Source organism: Anticarsia gemmatalis, chromosome 3 (assembly GCF_050436995.1).
Source record: "Anticarsia gemmatalis isolate Benzon Research Colony breed Stoneville strain chromosome 3, ilAntGemm2 primary, whole genome shotgun sequence".
Classification (NCBI taxonomy): domain Eukaryota; kingdom Metazoa; phylum Arthropoda; class Insecta; order Lepidoptera; family Erebidae; genus Anticarsia; species Anticarsia gemmatalis.
In genome coordinates, this window is record NC_134747.1 from 9659156 (window position 1) to 9681763 (window position 22608).

A 22608-nucleotide genomic window follows, 5' to 3' on the forward strand; every position below is an offset into this window, starting at 1 on the left:
TATAAAATTTTTTAATTTGGTATACAATAAAACATTTTCATATTCATGAATATAATTTTAGGACGTTTCTGTTAATGACATAACTGTCAATCAGAGTAAATACAAATATAACCTAAAAATAAGTTAAAACTAAGAACTTTTTAAGCAAAATACTGTTATACCTATTAATAATTTTTGCTAAAGTGAATAAAATTGAAGCATAAAATGTCACAAATTAATATGATCTTTAATCGGATTGAAAATCTCACGGACACAGGTAAAGGAATTTATTTACTTGGCTTTAAATAATTCTTTTGTTTGCTGATATTTAATTATCGGTGTCTGTATTTTTTAGAGGGCCAGTGTGTATTTATTTCCGTTCTCAAAGATGTAATCGTTAATGAAAACCAATTGATGGCGAAAGAAACATTTGAGTCGTTAAAATCTTTTCTTCAAAAAATATTTGATGCTATTGATGAACTAGCTGCGAAAATAAAGAATGATGACACCATACTCATCAGTGTGAAGAATCAGAAGCTACTTCGATCGTGTTTCCAGATGATAGTTTCACTAGGAGTGTCACCCAGCTTGATACCTGGGCTTGGAATAAACTTGACTAAAAGATCACAGATTGCATCCAAACTTCCTCGTCTCACTTTGAGTGATGAACAAAAATATGAAATGCTTATAAACTGTACAGACTTCTTCACAAGAAGCTACAGTGTGCCTGTTCTTAAAAACATAATAATAAGTTTACATTTATCAGATTATTTGGCATCCTTGATACAATTGTCATTTGCACCATTTAAAAAACCAGGAACATATAACAACTTTGTTATGACCCAAGAAATGTATGACAAGCTGACTTTAGACAGGCAGAAATATATTGAGGTTTACAATCATCTCACAAGCAATTGTTTTCAACCAATACTTATGAAGGAGTTGTTGGTACTGCAAAGTGGAAACGAGCCTGTACCACCAATGTTTGTCAAGAGAATTGTCTCAAAGGAGCTCAGTCAGAGACTGCTGACTCCAGGAGGTTTGCTGAGCTTAATCAGATGTTTCATAGAAAGCTATGACATAGACACTGGATTTGAATGGAGAAAGATTGATATGATCTGTAGAATAGTCTCTGCTAAACATGGCACCTCTTCAGAGAGTGATTACTTGACTAACATCTGCTCACAATTAAAACAGATATTGTGTTTAAACAACACACATTATTTAACAACTGCCGTGGCTTGCATCTTGAGTTTAAATGACAAATATTCTCAGGCAGAACCTGTGCAGTCATTAGTCAAAGAAATATTCAAAGCTTTTGATTATGATTACCTTGTCACTAATTATAACTTACCAGGGACTATAGTATTGTCTCCACAGGAGGTGGAACATAAAGTTAATATTCTCCATGCTTGTGTGTGTTATACAAAGTTGGACTGGCCGGTCACTTTGTTAACACCCAATTTGTTTATGATCTTTTTAATAGGCAGTAAAAGTACAAAGAATGAGGAATTAAAGATCAAACTGAAAGACATTGTTATAAAAACTTTAGAGAAACTTAGTAAAGAAGATTTATGTGAGATATTGAAAACATTTTTGTTTGGTAAGAATGTTTCAAACTCAACAGATATTCTTGTTGAAGAGTATGATGCTGGTATAGCTCTAAAATGTGTTACAAGTACAGAACAATACTCTAAAGATCAAGCATTGCTCTTCTTCATGGATTTATTTAAAGCAGTGACAGATGAACAAGTAATTGTAAACATATTTGAGTTATCTTTGAAGATACTTACTGAACTGAGTAGCAAAAGACAAATGAAATATAACAAGGACCTACTTGTGAATGAAGATGATGCAGAATTGATTGATGATATTGACCAACAGTATGCAATAGTTCTACATTTATTATCACAGATATCTACATCACCTAAAATAATATCTTCTTTAAAGAAAAATCCATTAATTGTGTCAGATTTCATAGAATATTTTATTTTGAAAGATAATTCTGGATCAAATGGGGAATGTACCAGCATTGCTCTTGTGTTGCTAAATACCATTTTGTCTAATTCAGATAAGTCAATAGACTTTGAGAGAAAGTTTATTAATTTGGTGCCAGTGTTAAGAAGGATGTGTGATAGTGATTCAAACTTGAATAGTATTCTATGTCAGGAAGCTTTGTCTTTGATAAGTTCAGGCAATTCTCAGAAGAAAGACACACCTTGTGAGAGAGCTATAACTGATGTGTTTGATGACCTGTTGCCTGTGAGAGCACATGGAGTCATACAACTAACTAAACTAATAGATGAAGGAGATCCAGAAACTATTTCGAAGAAGCATTATATATTTTGCATATTCCAGGTAAATATTGTTGTATATTTAATCAACAATAATTTGAATTGCTAAGATCTGCAGGTTATATTAATTTTAGCATATTTCAAAGACAAACTGGGTGTGTCTGCCTTTTTGGCGCGGTCTGTAGAGTAAACGACTACTGATCTCGATGTTTCGGGTTCGATTTCCGGGCCAGACTAAGTGCTTGTGGTATTTTCTAATTTTAATTTAATTATTTTCAATAGTAGCTTTAAAACGTGCCTGGTATGTAGCAGTAAAATCGCTACCCATTACATGAGACTAACACAATAAATGGCGAAACGGTGTATATTATTCACCTCTGCATACATCTTTGAATTAAACAGGCGTGATTAATGTATGTATGTATTTCAGGAACAACTAAAACATCCAGACTCTTACTTGTATCTAGCTGCTGTAAATGGTCTGGCCTCATTATGTCTGCATTGTACAGAAGATGTACTGCATGTTTTATGTAAAGAGTTCCTAGAAGCGTCCTCGCAGAAGACAGACATCGAGACTAAAGAAAGTCAGAACAGAACAGCAGAATTGAAGATGAAAATTGGAGACGTTGTTGTTAAAGTTACTAGGAAACTAGGTAAGTGATAAAAAAAAATAGCGAATATTAAGTTTCACCATGTATTACAAGAATATTTAATTCAGTCATATTTATTTTCGCGAAGATATTTGACAGTACCAGTAGTCAGAAGCTTTAAAGTCTGACAACCAGTCTTACCGAGGAGTATCGTGTTATAAGTCAGGTAACTGTGTTGTGGAGGTCCGTCATGGAGTCAGGCAGTCGCTCCATGTAAAATATTAGTATTCATCCGGCGAAACTGGAAGCCGACTCGAACTTAGTTTCAAGAAATTGGCTGATTAATTATTTTTGCGAAGACATTTACCTACCCACTTGTTTTTTTCTGATCAATTAAATATATCTGGGTATTGAAGATAGCATAAATCAAATAATATTCAAAACCTCTCCTGTTACAAATATCGCTATTCAATATGAAATTTCAGGAGAAATGGCAAGTGTTCATAAGGCAACTCTTCTCAACACGATGCTCTGTGCATGTCGAGACGAAGACCCTCTCATAAGAACATCAGCTTTATCTAACTTGGCGGAGATCGCGCTAGTGCTGCATTATAAAATGGGAACTATCATCTATGAGGTATGCTCACTACGTCCTATTCATATAAGTATCTTTTGTTTCAACATGGTTGCTTAGCAGTCGAAAAATGCGGCCTTAAAATATCATATTAGATTTTCTTTTCTATTACTGTGTTAGGCCTAACCCCCTCCCCCTCGTTTGGGAGGAAACCCTTGCCCTGCAGTGGGACAGTATAACGGGTTAAAAAAATACTGTGTTATTGCCACCAAGCTAAACAAAAAAATAATAATAATCGTAAATTTTATAAACTCTGACTTAATTTTAGGTGTTACTTTGCATTTGGAGTATAATAGAAACGGACAAAGCGGTGGAATGCCGAAGAGCAGCGGTCATGGTGATAACAAGTTTAATCAAAGGTTTGGGCAAAGAAACCTTGCTCGAACTAAAGGAGAATTTACTACCTATATACAGAACGTTAAAGAACCTCTACAGAGATAATAATGAGGACTCGGTTGTTAGGCTTCACGCACAACTAGCGCTAGAAGAACTAAACGATGTTGTCAACCAGTTTCTATTTCCAGACTTGAAGATGGAAAAACAAATATTTGTACTGGACAAACCTCAAGATGTATTCAAATAAAAGCCAGGTACATTCGTTTTAATCACACTCATTGTTTTATTTGTGTTTACTTAAAATTAAGTTCAACTCAAGTGGTCATACAAGCAAACATGGAGTTCCTTTACCTACATACATATCTTTATACTCAATATTTTTACCGTGAGCTTAACACCAACGCTTTTTATGACCACTTGACACTAGTCTTACATAAAATAACATCGCTAATAATCTATGGCAATCATATTATTGATGTTTAGTGTCCAAGTGCATCACAAATAAAATTGTACTGGCCACATTAAATTTTACAACATGCCAATGGTTATTCTCGACACTTAATAAATTAAATATATTCTTACTTAATAGAAAGTCAGTATCTATCTGCTCCACATTTCCATTATTTGTTTCTTCATATTTACATTGGTCAATTCGTCTGACTTTCTTCTTCAGTTCGATTAATGTCAATTTGTCGTACAACAGCGTGACAAAATGTGCATTTATACGTATAATTAAATTATTCAATCACAATTGTATTCAAAACATTCACGCTTCGGACGTGTTGTCGCCCTCGTCGGGTTTTTTAACAGTTACATCTTTTTCTGATAACGTAATAGAATACACTGAACTTTGGTCGGAGAACTTGTCTCTGTTCCGTCTGCTGAATATGCCACTGCGCGCCAAGGACGAGACCGTCGCGATGGATATGTTGTCTCTTTCAGCTTGTGGCACCACCTTCCATATCAATAGAGCAATACCGCCAAACGCCGCAACCACCAAAAACATCACCAGTGAGACTTCACCGTAAACACCTGTAACAATTAAGTACGTAAAATTAATAAGCTTAACTATTTTCTTAATGATACAAGATGCATCACTTTATACAAACTTTGTTGTGTCTCTTCTTTCCTAGCTTCTAATCTTGCAGGCTGTAGTTCATTGTAGTCCATATCTTGGTTCTCGTATGGTTCAACAGATCCACTCGAAGGTTTGCTTTGCTGCAGCACGTCGCCAGGATTAGATTTCGGTAAATTAATGCCGGCTCTCACTGTTAGTGTCTCTGGCTTGTAAGTACACAATACTAGGAAACTGAAACAATAATGACATGTGTTAGATGCGATTCTCCTACAAACCAAGTGCTCATATACGTTTAAGCATTAAAACAATTTAACTATTTGAATAGACATAGATCAATAATTACCGGCGAGTACTATGTGTCAGTATGGGTAGATTTTCTTGGACGATAACGTATGTAGCGACTGTGGTGTCATTTACTTCTGAGCCGCATTCATCATGGTGTATTCTTAATATGTACGCATCTTGGGCGCTATTGGGATTGCCCTGAATCGAGCAACGTTCAGGTCCACCGTCAGCTGCTTCTACCGCAATACGTCCTCCGAAGTAAGGACCCGTCGAAACTTCTACTTCACTTGCATGTGGCAGACACTGAGTCGCGCGTGCCGAAACTGAAAAGTTAATAAATTTTCTTGATATCGTGCTTTCCAATATATGTATAAAATGTTTGAGTATTTACGTATTTGAGAGTGCTTACATCCTTTTGTAGGAACTATGATAATTTTGGAGCCAATAGATTGCGGGTCAGCCAGGTCTCGAGCATCTCGTCGCACAGGACGTACTTCGAACGAGTAAGTGGTGGCCATACGCAGGCCAATGATCCTTGTGCTGTACATGCGCCCTCGCCGGGTCGCTGTGGGTTGGCTAGTAGTCGTCGAAGCCTCAGTTGTACTTGATAATCTACTCGCTTTATCTTCTTCTAACGTGTCTATTACCTGCAATCGATGGTGTAAATAAAGTGTATCTAACGTCAATAAAAGAGAAAGGCGTTACAAATACAAGCAGTGCCATATTAACACGTAAATACAGTAATGACTGGTGCTGGGCATGTTCCTTGTCGCAGTCACGCCGCAGTCACGCTCAGCGCGCAAACCCCGGCCCATTATCTCCCGTTTCGGAGAGCAAATTATTGTTGATAAAATGTTGTGGATCGTCATCGTTTTTAATAATTTTAATTCACACCGGTGTGCCCTTTTCAATCGATATTGCTTATCGCATAAAAAAATACCTAACAATATAAAAAAATAAAGTGTTGTTTGGACCCCAAATATAGGGCTAATAGATTACCTTAGTCCTGCAGCGGTACTGTCCCCACGCTTGTAGCTCGCAGTAATGCACTTGAAAAGCTAACAGCTTCGGACGATCGTCTTCATCAGGCTTGCCGTACTCCCATCGGAGTCTGACATCACGGAAATCTGGCTCTCCAATAAGATGCAAGACTTCTGAAAACCGCAATAGAAAAAAATATTTAGAAATTGTACATTTATGCAAATAGGGATGTTGAGCGTTACGCTCGAGTGCATAACCAATGCAGCGATCCGGGCGTGCCATTAACCCAATGACTTGCTCACTGAGCCGTTGTTGCTTCCAATAATTATAGTATCATCGATGTAATAGGATCTGCCTTGCGCTCGTTTTACTTGTGCGTAGCTAGTCGTCGTAAGGTCGACTTGATCACATTTAGGCTGAAGGCGTGGCCGCGCGCATTACGCATTTATGTAGTTCAGCTGGTACTTCGCACTTGACGAGAGCGCAGATAAGCTCGCGCCAGATAACATGTTAATAATTTCTATGTCTTGTCTACTTTGACTGATCACATAGTTATGTGACTTGATAGCAGTTTTTTAAGACTCACATTATCCCTGATAATTGATTTTAACGGACACTTAACTCATTTATTTAATGTAAAGATACCTAAAGCATACTGGGGTTATTGATCAAAATAAAATTACATCGATAATATTTCATCGAAGCGCTAAAGATAATTAATTAATCTTGGAATAAATGACTCGCGTCAGTAGGTTAATGGTTACATGGGATGTCCGTACTCCTACGAACCAACAATTTTTATCTTAATCCTACTGTCCTACTAATATTAATGTGAAAGTTTGTATATTTGGATGTTTGGATCAATGTATGCGAAGATTAAATGGATGAAGTCGCGTGCAGAATCTAATAATGTCTTGAAATAAATCACTGCTGTTCATTTACTTTTGCTGAAGGTCGACTCTATTACTTTCACTAATACGTTACTCTTAAAATCCTAATATCATCGTCATAGCTCCGACCCGCGTCTTTTTGGATTTTTGGATTTCTCTCTACTGGCATATGTTAGTAGAGTCAGTCTTCCTCCTTATAATATTTTCCCTCTTCTTTGTCCTATTCATCATAACTAAATTTTTGGCATTCCCGCCTTATTCAATCTCATAGCATTTATCTCGTCTTAGTGCAAAATTTTTTATTATTAATTTGCAATTAACATCGAGCGTTATAGTAGCTGTTCTTACAATCAATTCTGAATAATTTATCATTAAAGACCTTTTTATGAGAAACATAAGCAAATATCTATTGACTTTCTTCTCCATATCTTTAACACGAATGTAAGTAAAAGTTGTTTGAAAGTCAATGTTAATACTATCATTAGGGCCCACCTAGTAGTAATAATAATCATAATACATAATCAACATACTATTTGCTTCATAGCCATTAAAAAATACCGACTGAGTGTTGGTATGCGTGTGTTTGGAGTCGTAGCATACTCTTTATCAGGCTGTATCGTTCATTTTACATTTTATAGGGCTGAGAAAGACTTTTGCGGTCGCTTGCTATAAAGAGCTGACCTGTAGAGCATCGTAAAATGAAATGTAGGTTCACCGTTACAGTTTTTTTGTATTTTTATGTTTGAGCAAAATGCAGCGACATGACAAAAAAGTATAAACCTAATGGGTGATAAATATTCCGTTAATGGCAACTGCGAAATAATTATAAACTTAAATAAACTTTTGCAACATTCCTTGGGTACGTTTATTTTTTAGATAGCGCGATTTTTTAGCTGAAAAGTAAGCGTTGAATATAACCGATTTCTGAAACATCAAGTTCCAATGAATAACCAGTGAAATGGTTGCCGTGCGCGGTGACCTCACAAAGCCATCCGTTATGACAGTTCACAAACATCGCATGCATTTGCACATACGTCTCAATTAAAGTAAGTACTGTAGCACTTTTATTTCTTTTATAAACTGTTACAAAAAGCGGTGTTGTTACATAAAATAGACGAAAATGTTATTTATTATTTAATCTTAGGGATTTTCTGTAATAATGTAAAAAGAAGGTCAACTTCAAATGTAGGTATATTGGTGGACTCCAAAATGTTATCAGTAGGTATAATCTACCAACGGCCGTAAAAGGAAACAATATTCTTTGTACAAAACAAAGTGGTAAAAAATTATGAATATAAAATATTATATCCATTTAAGTACTGCGGCGTCCTCGATTTGAGTAACAAAACCAGAAATTACTTGAGCCTCGAAATGGTTTGCAGTATCATTAACATTTTTACCACGGTACTGGACGTTTGAAAACGGATGTGACCTCGCGGACGCTCGGAGAGGAAGCTCGCAGTACCTCTGTAACACATCTGAATATAGGTATACCTACACACTATTCATGGCGCCATCATACAAACGGCTGCAAAGTAGGGCTATTTGCGTTGAGCATGCAGTTTACGTTTATTTGTGTGCCTAAGCATTTCCAACTGCTAACATCTTTCATCCTAAAACACGTTTACATTTTTCTGTCTGCACGACTATACGAATAAATTTAATTAAACGTCTAATGATTATTCAACCAGAGTTTTTCAAAACGAACAAGTCAACCGTTTTTGCATTATGCGTGAACATTATACTGCATTGCTGCAAGCGACATCAAGATAACTCGCTAGAAATAGTTTAATTCACAAAGCAGAGCAAGCGGGAACGCAAAAACAAGTGATTGATGCTCGGACATCTAGTTAACTAGCAACAAACCAGTAAGAATATAAATATCCCTCGTATCGATAAAGCATTTCTTTATTTGTGTTAAGTATAAATGATAAGCAAAAATTGATTTAATTTGCTACCATGGATTTCCTTTCGCAATAAAAACCAAGTTTGTTGGAAACTAATATGCCATCTATACACTTTATGAGTAGGTATACTCGTGTAATGTATGGTTATATAGATTATGTACTATTTTAAAGTGTCGTTATGTGTACATACATCATCATATAAAATCGTTATGGGTCGAGTTTAATGGCACAGATTTGACGGTATGACGGATGCGCAGGCATGACCTGCCGACTGGACCAGAACGTCCATTGTTGCTGTACAATACCTAGCTATCTACAACGACGTAAACACTCATTTGTTTTTATACAATCATTGTTTTTTTTGTTCAAATCAGACCAATCTGTGAAGGGAAAAATGGGCATTGAGATATTAGAGAATATTAAATTTAATAGTCATGATGATAACTTGTTTTGTAAAGCGCCTTGGCGACTCCTATTGATTGCATATGATTCGATTTTTATGTTGGTACTGTCTGTTTTCCTTTTAAATTGCCTAATTTGATTCTGCTTAATAGACGAATTAAATGATTATAACGAATTTTAAATGTTCCTGTGATCCTGTGAAATTTTAATATTTAAGACAACAGTTATTTACGTTCTTCTTAAAATGGCGCCACAGCGCCGGCGTCCCAAATCTAGAAAAGCTGTATCACTAAGCCACATGACTCAGCTTAACAAACATTTATATAAACAATAAAATTCTAAATGAATATTTCTTTAATGTATAAATTATGCTGATCGATTCTAAACAAGGTGTAGCACCATTTATAAATGTTATCTAGGTAACTGTTGCTTTTTATGACTACCTAATAAATATAACAATAAACCCTATTTACAGTTCGCGGCGCAACAAACTTTTAAGGTTTTTAATAACTATGATAGTAGAGAAACGAAAGTAAACTCTGATATGTTAGTAACTGAGTAATTAGCTACTCGCAGCGGCTTTCTTCCGAAAGCGGTAGTAATCATCTCACCACTTTTTTGCCATACGTATTCAATGCATATCAGTCACTCAACTCATTAATGTATTGCCTATCAGCACGACAGTTCTCATACACCCACGTAAGAGAACTATGCGCTCTCATACAACTATGTTTACTGTTTTTACACGTTTCTTCTATGCATAGGAAGTGCGTTAAATAGTGTTCATTATATAAGTCCTTAAAGTTGATGTAATCGCAGCAACAATGGTAACATTCCGACTTCCCCTACAAGTTTTCCGCTACAGTAACGTAACTTTTCCAAGCGGGAAGGTAGGCGAATCGTGCGTTGTGTTTTTCTTTTGTTCTAGCACGAATTGTCATTAATTTTCATCAAAAATCTACAGTGGTTTGATATGTTGATGAATTCGTAACAGCGTCATTGTAACGAGCGACTGGCGCGAAACGGCACTAACCGAACAATACGCGTTTCACGCGTGATGCTCTTCCTGCCCAGTTTATGAGGCCATCTAACTCCATAGTGTCAACTCAATGAGTATCGCTCTGCTGCCGTCACAGCCAGCTATTTATTTATTTAGCTATAAAGCTAACACTTACAAATATTATATAGGTAGCCTATTTAATTCTAGATATTTTTCTTTATGCACTGCAAATTATTATTACTATTGCATTACAAACTCTGCTTGGATAGAGTAAAGCTCGCAGAAGCGTCTTCCGGCTTTTCCAGAATAAATCTTCTGTAATGACCGTTGAAAGTGTTATGTTATGGTGTAAACTGTTAACACATACTTGTTTCTATAGAAGCAATAAAAACATCATGGTCAATGATATGCATCAACGCGCCTACGTTAAAGAATTCCGATATCCGATTCGATTCCGATTGTTTTTAGCTCACGATGCAACGGCGCGGACGCAATACTGCGACATTTTTTTACTTTCATCAATTCAAAAATAACCTCAGTTTACTGTACCCATTAACTTAAAAGGACTCATATAATATCAAGCGGCCTCTGCAAATAGTCCTCTTCTTTTAGATATTTATAGCCAATAGCCATGGATTTTTTACCCTGGTACGCAGATAAAGCCTTACAATGTAGGTGTAATATAACGTTATTTCAACTTTGTCTGGTATCTTAAGTTTAAATCTCCACAAATCATGTCGACGACATTACTTGTAACTATTCCTCCGCCGAGATTCCAGCCGCTGGGCGTTATTTAAGGCGCTTGTAAATATGCCGGCTATCTGAAGGATCTCCGGCATTAACTGCGTCGCGTTCTACTGCCCATAAGTACATAAGTGTATAATTTAGGTTTCGTAGTAATTGCTTCATATTACAGCATAACAATATTTTACCAAGCAATGTAAAAATAGAATACTTGTTATATTACTATGAGTTTGTGATACAATATACAAGAATGTATGGTCGATCGACACATTTAACGGCGGAGAAACGATGGAAATCTATATTCCATTGTTGGCCGTGCGTGTATAATCACCGTTTTTACCGATTTCAATTAAAAGTGACCCACTGCCGAAGTCTCGCGTACAGAACAAAACAGACGATGTACTTGGTACTTCGCAGACAAAACATAACAAGCCCGAAACTTTGTCACAATGGTGTGTAGAGCTACTACCTACTACCTACTGACAAATTGAGGGCAAACGAAACGGAGACACGCCAGGAAAGATTAATTTTGGATGGCAATTACCTAACTGTAACAGTATTAAGTGGTTTCTTGTAATTTGTGTGCAGCTTATAAGTAGAAGTAACAGCCTAAAAGTTTTTTCTCTCTTAATTGTAATGCTTACGCTATTTGAGTAGCCTGAAATTGAGGTGACGAAGTCTTTTACAAAGTCGTCGGCGAGTTTCAACGGACATAAGTAGTGCATTTGATGTTTTATTTTTATTTTATCGCCTAATTACTTGTTTGTTCAGAATAAAACTTTATAATTACTTAATGGCGGACGCATTACGCGAGAACGAGCGTGAAGAGTCTGTTGTGGAATTAGAGCGTCGGTAAATAAGACGTCTTAGGTGTACTGAGCAGTTGTATCACGTTCTTTATTCTATGAACATTGTGCAGCCTGGCAAGGGGTCGCCGTTTGACAGTTGGCATTTCAACAGCCGTGTCCGTTAGGTTTGCTCAATTACTGAATGTGACTGCTGAGTTTCGTGCCCTTTGCTGACCCTGCGTAATACCTATAATCCACTTACAAGATAAAACAACGAGACATGTACTTAACTATGTCGTTTAATGCGAACGTGTATTCCGGTTGAATTGTAGGTATTTAGTGTGCTTGTTTATTTGTTTTCTAAAAACTCGCACCAGGCAGTATTCTATACGTTTTGGTGTTAAGACAACAAACATAAAGTAAGACGGAAAACTTTATTAAACAAATCTCAAGACATGCCTCAAGAACGTTTGCGCATACAAGTTACCGACTACGACTATAATATGATGTATCTAGCTACAGGCGCCACTGAGAAATGGCCACGGGTAACGGCCACTCGATCGCCAATAAAATGAATAACCGTTTATGGGTTTGCAACTGGAAGGCATGAAGTGCTCGCCGCCCATTCCCAATACTTTTATGGACAACCACGAGCTTACAGAAGCTATGTAGGTACTTAAATCCTTGTGGTCATGAAAAGCCGCAACTCTATAACGGATCTCTTCTAAATATAATGACTAAAATCTAGTTTGAGTTTTTATACACCCGAGTAAATATCTAATTAGTAAGATCTAAACGTTGACTCACAATCCGCTCAGAAAGGCAATTTAAGTGGGTAAGGTAATCGAAAATGGCAAACTTTAATAAGGCCGAAGAGCCGTTATCGATCGCAAATCGGTATTCCACACGATGACGAAGAGGAACCTAAATTAACTTAATGTGGCAGACGAATGTGGGTAGAGATTCTTTGTTTTGGATATAACAAGTCCCAACGACGTTGTTTATAGGGGGAGACCCACGCGCTCGAGAGTTAAGAGTTTGTAATATTGACGCATTTACTGCTGCTACTTTTTCAGTGCTTATACATGCAATATCCCGATCTCTTCGAAAATGTCAGCAACATCCATTCAACTGTATGAAATAGTATCCCAGTGTAAATGCCAGAAGGTAAAGGGGTAATTAATGAAATTGTTTACCAAGTTTTATAGAAATATTCTGTTTTTAGCCGTAATTACTAATGAAGTAACTAACATGGTCCTGAAGGTCGGTTAAGTACTTGTTCTTGTGTACAGTATAGAATATTGAAAGCAGAAGAATATTATGATTAAAACTTAATTCGCGTTCCTACTAAGTATTTTGTGCTTTATCCGTCAGTCATTCCACACTTTTGTTCTTTATTATACGTTTCTAATTACTGGTCTCTATTGATAACGTGACTATAGCGTACAATTAATTTAATTAGTCAATTAAATTATACATATGAAAGGTCTGCCTGTCTCAGCTTGCGTAGACATTTTTTGAGCAGCCTTTGTCCTTTTCAGATGTAATGATGCATTAACTTTCTCATTAACTTAACTGTGATATCGTAACAGTACTAACAGTTAATCAGGGTTACTTTCGCTTGTAGTATAGATTTAATATAACAGCCACCTATTTATATTATTAATCGATGGCAGCTTTATTCCTCGTTCCCTCTAAACATTGTAACAATAAGTAGCGTGCTAGCTGCCTAGAACGTTGTAGATGGGTAGAAATATTTCACTTACAATTTCGTTAAGAAAATATTGTGAAATATGTACCAGCGCTGAATCGTGTTCCTAGGCCATTGCCTTCAGGAAAATAGATACTGTCGCGCACGATTTTATAAAATTGAATAACTGGAAAACTCTTTGTATGCACAATCAGGTAGAGCAGACCAATCTTTTTATTTGTACCATATTGCAATTAATATATTGCAAAACTAGAATTTGGCCGACTTAGCGACATTCAGACCACATGTGAAATCAGAAACATTCCATCTATTAAGTGATAACCAGTCGTGTTAGTACACTCATCATAATAAGCTAGTGCGAAGTGTGAACAACTTACTATAAACAAGAATTTGCAAGTCGTCGAAGAACCAGAACGGCACTCTTAATTTTAATGTCTTATGACAAACATTATCAATTAATCTAAAGAAATTATCAGTTAATTAGCGTGACGTGCGGCCAAACACGTTCAGTGAAAGCAGTTTCACACATGATGGCCCATTTAGCGGGTCACAAAACAAGAGTAAAACGATCCGACGGTTCGGTGCGACATTTCACTCGTTAGACCATATTGATCTAAAAAGTTGATTCGTGTGTTACGTCGAATGTGGAGAGGTTATTAGAGCGGCTTCTCAGCGGGTCGGGGTTGGCGCCGCCGGTCGCACGCTACCGTTATCGCATGCTAATGCCGACCGCGAAATATTCTGCCGATGTAATGACATGCACACTATGGAGCCGCTGCGCCACTCGCTGCTCACCCACACTCACGTGTAGCGTTACCGTACCATGACGGTACGCCAAAATCGATTGACCGGCAAAAATTGCTCTGGCAAAATTTTTGATGACTATCGTCGGAAATAACTCCGCTGAATGTGTAGTGCCGGTGGACCATTATCTATTGTGGTAATATCCGAACATTTTTTGACCACGCTACATTTCTAACTATAAAAGGTCTTACAAATTACCAAAATAAAATTAAATAGTAAGTCTTAAATCTCCTCATAAATTATAATAATTATAATTCTTAACTCACATAACAACACTCCAAGCTACAAGCCTACCCAGATTCTAGTTTACATGGTTACAAATGAGAACAAGAAATGTCATGGAAATCACAGAATTGCTCTTTTTGCTGCAGCTTGCACTGGACACGGGTAATCCATCATCGTGCCAGTTTACGATCACTAGCTAACATGCACTAGCTGACTGCGGCCGGACGGGACTATGATTGGCCTCGCCGTGAACGCACTGCCCGCGGCAACAGTCTCTTGTTATCACAAAGTACCAGTCTGTTACTCGTCAAAATGCAACATAACTCTTAAGTAGGTGGTATCTTTCTCTTCCATATTGTACGTACCTACTTATTAAACGGAAAAAAGGTTTTTAAAGACTTCAATTCGTTCCGAGTCATCTGTCATTGTCCACGACCCAGATACGACTGTTCGATGATTTGGTAACTATCTAAGGAATCGATCCATGTCATGTAAACAATAGAAATAATATAAGTAGATAACCGATAAGAGAGGCATAATCAGAACTAGCTACAGCAATATTGTACTGGAACCGATTGTTCTGCAGTGCAGTTAATTTGAACGAGGCAATCTCGTAGATGGTGAGATAAGCTGTGCAGATGGGCTGGCGTTCCCGCTGCGGCTCCGATCTGTGACATAGATAACATTAGACGAACGTTTCCTGCCAGGTTTGAATATGTCTCAAGCACACATGGGTACGGTTACATTGCATTGTAATCATGAACACGAGTACGGTGCAGCCGTGCAGTTTGCACTCGAAACCGTTACTGCATAAACCCTTTACATTTTGAGGCTCAGTTAATACAATAGTCTCTTAGGTAAAGTATACAGTTATGAGTTAAATGTATTCACAAAGAATATCGACGGAGGGTATCCCGTATCACACGTTCATCTCCGCGGCTGACGTGAATTACATGAATGCCGTTAAGGTTATGGCTGCAATAATGTGGGAAAAGTGTGAAACATCGATAGTTTGCGGTAAGTGAACATCGTTGTAGCTGTATCAAGCCCATGTTGCGTAAGTAAGCGACACTTACGTGGACTAGACTTAACAATACAGCGTTGCTATTTTGTTCACATATATGTTACTGTAAAAGCCCGAACGGTGGTAAATCCTAAGATTTTCCGGTATTACCTAAGATTTACCAACTCGCAATGGTAAAAGTCCGAACAATTCTTTTATTTGGAACTTTTAACTATATTCACTTGATGATGTCGAGATATCGCCGGAGCCCCGCTTCGCGGGGCTCCTCCTTCTGGGTGGTTAAAAAAAAATAACCACGAAGGCTAAGGTGGGAGCTTCGCTTCGCTCGCTCCCACCTTAGCCTTCTAACCTAACCTACCCATGTCGCTTTGCCCAAAACTCCTTCTTTATAACTATGTCACGGTATATAATTATACCGTGAAATAGTTATAAACATAGTTATGAAGGAGGATTTTTTTATATATCGTAACATAGTTTATAAACTCTGGCTTCTTCGGACTTTTACCATTGAGAGTTGGTAAATCTTAGGTTTTACCGGAAAATCTTAGGATTTACCACAGGTCGGGCTTTTACAGTAACATATACATAGAGTAGAGGCATAGCTATGATTACGCTGTTATGGTAAATAGGAGCATCCGATTTAATGTTTCTAAATTAGCCCTAAAACAGAAACGAGTTACTTTGAAACAGAAAATAGTTTTAATAACGAACTTTCGTCTCAGAGCATATCAATAAATCAATCAAATTATATTGCGGTCGGCTTTCAATTTCTCCTGATGTGACACATAACCAATTTTTTGTCAAGCACCACTTGCACAGAGGTAAAAAAAACTCTGATGACTGATTACAGCCAAAAGACCTTTGACCCCCAATTATTAAGGACAGTCGTTAAGGATATAATATCGGTGATAATTTTCAATAAGGATTTGAAATAGGCTGAAATGTAGAAAAAAAATACGGTAGGCTACCGTAGGCGTAGTACAAAGCCGAGACCTAGGATTAGAACCTAGAACGCAGATAATATCTAAGGTGAATCAATAAATTACTGGACAGACATCGCTTAATACCGTTAAACGTAACACCTAATAAGTTAATAATGACTTTGGTACGTAGGTTCTAAAATAGGAACAGACTATTCCTCTATATCCAATTACTCGTGGGATATCTTAGACTTTTGTTATGTGCCTTTATGTTACTTTTACATTCGAACATCTATTTTCTATTCAGAATTTTCTAAATGGAGTGTGATGAAATGAGAATGCAAATTAAAAGTAGGTAGGTAGGTTGTACCAGCGGTAAACACGCAAAGTTAAAAAATTTCGACACTTTAATTCTTTAAACGTGAGTTCTGACAATTCAGTCACTGGGTCGCTTTTCTCGATCACAATAAAACTTTAGATTTGAAAAATGACTTTCGACAGTTACAACAAAGGTATAGTTAGAACTCCTTACTTCCTTAATTAAGTTTATGATAAAAAACTACAGGAATATACTGTTTGCAACGTTACAGTTGTGTCGCTTTTTCAAGAGGAAATTATACGCTTTCGAACCTCATTGCGATCTAGACTTTTTCTTCCTATTACTTAGTCTTACAATAATGTTATAAACATACCTAGTTGGTACCTAACCGGTACAATGATTCACAGGAACTGAAATTGTTTTAGCCAATCGTTCACGACTAGAAAATTACGTCCCTTATTAATTCTGGAATTCCTGACTTCTTTCACCTAATTAAAAAACAAAGAGTAACGAGTTAAAATAACTAAAATTCTTTATTACATACCTACATTCATTGAATGGCAAAAGAAATACCAAACTTTTGTATCTAACACATTTTAATTGCATAGAAAAACGGCTATTTTTACCAGACTCTCATTAGTAAAATGGCCATAGTAACTAGTACTTGGTGTTAGACAGTGTTAGTACTTAATTGTTTTACGAAAAACGTTTGCCTATAGTTCGTTTATTTTCGTAAAACGTAACGGACAAACAGATGTTTGCTTTTTTGTACTGATATTGTAAGTTTCATTGAAACTTATAAACAGTCTGTGATTTCATAAGACGCTTCCGCGAGTTTCATAGCTCAATTTCTACAAAACAAAAAAGTCTATTCAGGTTCGTTCGTAGGTACAAAAATAAGAACCTAGAACCTGAGTTTATTAGCGAGAAAGTCTTAGTATTTTATTTCGCAATATTATATTAATCGTTTTATTGGTTTAGTGGTAGCGAGAGTTGTAACCGCTAATAGATATTTAAGTTACTCGCCCCTAGACACGGGTCAGACTACAATAATAGAATTTCTAATGCAATCTCAAAACCTTCGTTTACTCGTTTTCTTTTAATTTTATGTATGTTATACACGAAGGTGCAGACAGGGCGTTTGAAATGTGACATTCGCTATGTTAGTCCCAAGTAATAGGGAGCGAGCCTGTTAATAAATTCGAAAAATCCCATACCACTTTGTCCGACCTAGGAATTGAACCCGAGACCTCATGGTTAGCCGTCGTAAAGGTCTAGTCTTTTAATTTTTATATTATTCTGCTATTCACTTAATTATTAAAGTCTTGTTTTAATGAGAGCCCTGAAGCATACCAAGGGCTGCCCGTATCTGGCGGCTCTTGGTATAATTGCTAAATACCACTACAAACTTAAACGTTACAAAAAAGTATATATACCTAGGATAGAAGTAAATATTTTGATCTATACTCTATTGCTATGTTATCAAACGCTAATTAATACATTATGATAGCTGCTCACGATTTATTGACCACCGGGAAATAACACTTTAAAATATAATAAGTATTGATAATATGATGTCGGATAAAATTGTTAAACATTTTGACTCGTTATTTTAATACTCCTTTGTAGAGACGTACGCTCCCTTATCATAATCTTTTTGGTTAAATAAATTTTATCATAATAACTTCTGAATTGTAATGATTAGTATTATAATATGAACTTAACAATTTTAATCGTACTTATTATGTTTCTTTTTAACGGAAACGAAAGCATAGCATTTTACGGAATTATGGCTATTAATATCAAGATTAGTCCCAAAATTATTAGAGTTCAAGATAAATAAATATCTTACCCATAAAAAGGAGAACACCTTACATTATTATAGCAAATATAATTAAACTATTTATAACGATTAATTGGTTTAGGTACTTAAAATTTAAATGCTCATACCTAATGCATGTAATGGATTATGTCATTGTTTATGTTACTACAAACTCTATCAGACCGAGGTTTATGAAATATGAATGTATCACCGCTTTTTAATTATATTTAGGTTTACTTTTTATATAAAAAGAAGAGTAAACAACCGTTTCTAAATATAAATACATTCTCACCTTCATTGGCATCTACTTCAGCGATGGGAGCCACGGAAGAAATTTGGAAAAATATTAATCCAATCAGACAAAAATGGATATGATAAACCATCATGTTCCGATATATTTGAAGAAGCACATGAATAATTATTTTTTATTCAACAAAGCTGTTTAAAACTATTGCGTTCGCGGTTACGTGTTCAATATCGCGATGTTGAAGCGGCAAGTTGGGAGCTCTAGCATGCGCTTGCGCTGCAACGGACACCGAGCGACTAACTAATGAAATAGTCGAGACCAGCTTCGCTCTTTTGGATGTACACAGTTACTCGCGACCTCCGTGCTTGAAAGGATTTGAAGTTCAAAACATAACGTATTAAGTGCAAGCATTTACATCACATCATTATTATACTCGGAACATTATTATACATCCAATAAAATGAATTCTTTATCTAATTTGAATTATAGGTTAATGTTCCAGTTTCCACAGTCCAGTGCTAGATTTTGATATCCTTCCAGAATTTAAGAGTCTGACTCTATTCGCGGATTCTCTGTATTAAGAAAACGAATCTTTTTCTTAAACAAATAGATTAAATAAACAAAAAAGTTATAGCTTGATAAGGATCACGAAAAGACTCCTGTAGGATATAGGTACCTACCTACCTACAAGTAGCTCTACAATATTAAATGTATTTACAAACAAACTAGGACGCCAATTTTGTTACGCATGCGCAAAGCTTCCCTTCCCTGGCCGGGGGCAATCATTGCTCAGTAGTGTCTCCAACAACGTAAATATGGTTCACAAAAACTGACTGAATTGCTCTGTATTTAGTAGCAGAAGTTTATTAAAACAAAATGGGTAACCAATTTAAAAACGTGGCAGTGATAGCTTGTCTCAAGACATTCCTTTTCGTTTTCAACATCGTGTTTTGGGTAAGCTTCATGTTGTATTTTCTCTTTATATTTTATTATTTTCCTGGTAAAATTGCTCAAAGTAAAATATTGATACATAAATATTATATAGCTTCATAATAACGCTGTAGTAAAATCAATTGTACCTACTTATTTACGGCGTTTTTTACCATGGGCGTTCAACAGCTGTTATGCGTAAAGTTAAATAAAGCTTGTTTTGAATCATTTAAAACACTCAACTCTTTTGCAATAATTAGGGTTAACAAGGAGGATCCAAGGCACAAATAGATAATCATAGGAATAAGGACGGTACGTTCTGTTATTTTTTCGTCATAATAAGTATTATTAGGTGCTACCTCTGGTTCATTATATTTCCATGAATACTAGTCTATCTAATTACCTGCATACAAATTTCCAGATAGACGTTTTATCCTTACCTTACCATTTTACCTTTTTTGAGAGTAAGTTATATACATATAACGTATAGAGATATAAATAAAGGTGCCCGTTCGCTTAAAATTCACTTTTATTCAATAGAAACTTAAGTGAAACTATCTTGTAGGTAGTAGGTGCGTTAAACGTGAATTAAATATTAATGCCCTAATGTGCCACCAAAGTTTGTACTTAGGAGCAATGTTTTACTCCATTTTTTTATTTCCAGCTGACGGGATTGCTTCTTCTAATCGTGGGATTATGGGCTGAGTTTGATCTGCACAAGTACATGGAGTTATCACCAGAATTTTCGGGAACGGCGCCGCATGTAATGATCGGTATCGCTTGCCTCATTGTGCTCGTCAGTTCCATAGCTTTCTCCTGTATCATCAAGGGACAACCGGTGCTTCTTTACATAGTAAGATTTGTGATTAATTACTTATAATCTAATTGATTACGTACTTATACGATTTGCCCCGTTTTCCAACAGTGTGACGAGTAGCCAAAATAACCTGTATTCACCGAACCGGGAATCATCGGAATATCAATAGCTATCATTAATGAATGCTTATGTTTCCAGTATGGTGGTTTCTTGGCATGTATCTTCATGATGGACGCTGGCGTGGGCGCCGCAGTGGCCTGTTACCGGGACACCTTTGCCAAGAGCCTCCGCGACGGACTCACGCAGACCATCTCCACAAACAGTATGCACAAAACAAACTTTGACTTCGCACAAGAAACTGTAAGCACCTCTCTTAGTTAAACATGAGTCACCATCTGAGATACGTGATACGCATACAAGAGCTTTAATGAGTTTGTCTCGTATCCCAACGGCATAGATATCTATATCTATACATTATTATCTTTTCAGTCCCGAATTTGGACTCAATCAGTCTAGTAGGTGCAGGCAGTCTTATAAATAGACGTTCCCAAAATTTGAGACTGTCTGCACCTGCTACTCTCAATAGTCCTTACGGCCCAAAAATAAAACAGAGTCTCTCACACTCTGAATTTAGTAGCCTCGAAATATTGTCTTAAACAGATTAAGTTAAGTTAAGTTAAACTACTTATTAGTATAATGGCAAGCAATTAATAAATAGTGGTCACGCGTGTGTGTAACAGTTGCACTGCTGTGGCGTATCTAACTACACGGACTGGATGCGACTGTCACCGCAAAAGGTGATCCCTATCTCGTGCTGCCATGAGTCGAAGAACTGCGTCACGGCTAATTACAGCGAGGTCTACCAACGCGTAAGTTTAATTATACTGTGTACTCGTAAATTCTTAGTCACTGTTTATCTAGATAGTTCATAGACATTCCAAGGGTCAATGAAAAAGGTGGGTACCTTCCACATTACCGTGTACGAGACCCACAAACCAGCCCTGGCGCTGATACGTGTATGTTATGTAAAATTGGATGCGCCTAATCCGTCGAGATCGCGCCCCCCATCAAGTTAGTTGTCCCGCAGGACGGTCTTACTTAACACAAATATAATACTATGCTTTATCATCTCGTCGTAGCGCGTCTTCTTCTCTTTCGAAACCAAGAGCCTAAATGAAAATACGTTTTAAGTTAAAATATTTTCTTACAGGGCTGCTATGAGGTGATTTCGGAATATTTGGAGAACAACATAGACATACTGGTTGGGATAGCGATTGGCACAGCATTCCTTCCGCTCGTCGGCACAGTGTTGTCTTGTTTCCTCGCCAGCTACATCAAGAAATCTAAATACGACGCCGTCAACTAACAACCTGAGAACGACTGATCTGCTCATACGTATTTGAATCTCCAATTTATCTGTACCTTTCGACTGACGCTATTCCTATTGGACTTGCATTATACCTATCGATGTTTAAATATTTCAATTATTATAATTATTAAATTAAAAGAAAATTATATCAAGTAACTATGTATTCTTTATAAAAAGACATAGCAATATTTTATTTAAATGTTATTAAACTTGAAGCAAGGACCTTATATTTCATTTATTGGTTACTAGCTGACCCGCGCAACTTCGCTTGCATCACCTAAGAGAATGGGTAATAATTTTCCCCGTTTTTGTAACATTTTTCGTTACTACTCCGCTCCTAATGATCGTAGCGTGATAATATATAGCCTATAGCCTTCCTCGATAAATGGGCTATCTAGCAGTGAAAGAATTTTTCAAATCGGACCAGTAGTTCCTGAGATTAGCGCGTTCAAACAAACAAACAAACAAACAAACAAACAAACAATCAAACAAACAAACTCTTCAGCTTTATA

The 22608-nt window shown here is 36.6% G+C and overlaps 3 protein-coding genes across 3 annotated transcripts; 2 read left to right on the plus strand and 1 right to left on the minus strand.

Moving 5' to 3' along the window:
* Window positions 1-95: 95 nt before the first annotated feature.
* On the plus strand, window positions 96-4107 carry Tango6 (transport and golgi organization 6). Its single transcript, XM_076136369.1, has 5 exons — window positions 96-256; window positions 335-2337; window positions 2704-2926; window positions 3349-3500; window positions 3766-4107. The coding sequence occupies exons 1-5, from the start codon at window positions 205-207 to the stop codon at window positions 4078-4080; spliced, it is 2745 nt and encodes a 914-aa protein (XP_075992484.1). The 5' UTR covers window positions 96-204; the 3' UTR covers window positions 4081-4107.
* On the minus strand, window positions 4093-19289 carry LOC142987543 (uncharacterized). Its single transcript, XM_076136372.1, has 6 exons — window positions 19026-19289; window positions 6196-6350; window positions 5606-5843; window positions 5255-5519; window positions 4943-5142; window positions 4093-4865 (listed from the first exon to the last, which is right to left on the minus strand). The coding sequence occupies exons 1-6, from the start codon at window positions 19117-19119 to the stop codon at window positions 4600-4602; spliced, it is 1218 nt and encodes a 405-aa protein (XP_075992487.1). The 5' UTR covers window positions 19120-19289; the 3' UTR covers window positions 4093-4599.
* Window positions 19290-19758: 469 nt separating this feature from the next.
* LOC142986899 (tetraspanin-7-like) lies at window positions 19759-22323 on the plus strand. Its single transcript, XM_076135518.1, has 5 exons — window positions 19759-19934; window positions 20575-20763; window positions 20926-21087; window positions 21468-21596; window positions 21938-22323. The coding sequence occupies exons 1-5, from the start codon at window positions 19857-19859 to the stop codon at window positions 22091-22093; spliced, it is 714 nt and encodes a 237-aa protein (XP_075991633.1). The 5' UTR covers window positions 19759-19856; the 3' UTR covers window positions 22094-22323.
* The last annotated feature ends 285 nt before the right edge of the window (window positions 22324-22608 follow it).

Excerpts from the sequence above, each read along its gene's own strand:
- Tango6 (XM_076136369.1), top strand. The coding sequence starts at position 205 with ATGTCACAAATTAATATGATCTTTAATCGGATTGAAAATCTCACGGAC. Across the intron at positions 2,927-3,348 it reads TAAAGTTACTAGGAAACTAG|GAGAAATGGCAAGTGTTCAT; the intron begins GTAAGTGATAAA and ends ATGAAATTTCAG. Across the intron at positions 3,501-3,765 it reads TGGGAACTATCATCTATGAG|GTGTTACTTTGCATTTGGAG; the intron begins GTATGCTCACTA and ends ACTTAATTTTAG.
- LOC142987543 (XM_076136372.1), bottom strand. The coding sequence starts at position 19,119 with ATGATGGTTTATCATATCCATTTTTGTCTGATTGGATTAATATTTTTC. Across the intron at positions 6,351-19,025 it reads TGAAGTAGATGCCAATGAAG|AAGTCTTGCATCTTATTGGA; the intron begins GTGAGAATGTAT and ends TGCGGTTTTCAG. Across the intron at positions 4,866-4,942 it reads GAAAGAAGAGACACAACAAA|GTGTTTACGGTGAAGTCTCA; the intron begins GTTTGTATAAAG and ends TAATTGTTACAG.
- LOC142986899 (XM_076135518.1), top strand. The coding sequence starts at position 19,857 with ATGGGTAACCAATTTAAAAACGTGGCAGTGATAGCTTGTCTCAAGACA. Across the intron at positions 21,088-21,467 it reads TTGACTTCGCACAAGAAACT|TTGCACTGCTGTGGCGTATC; the intron begins GTAAGCACCTCT and ends TGTGTGTAACAG. Across the intron at positions 21,597-21,937 it reads ACAGCGAGGTCTACCAACGC|GGCTGCTATGAGGTGATTTC; the intron begins GTAAGTTTAATT and ends ATTTTCTTACAG.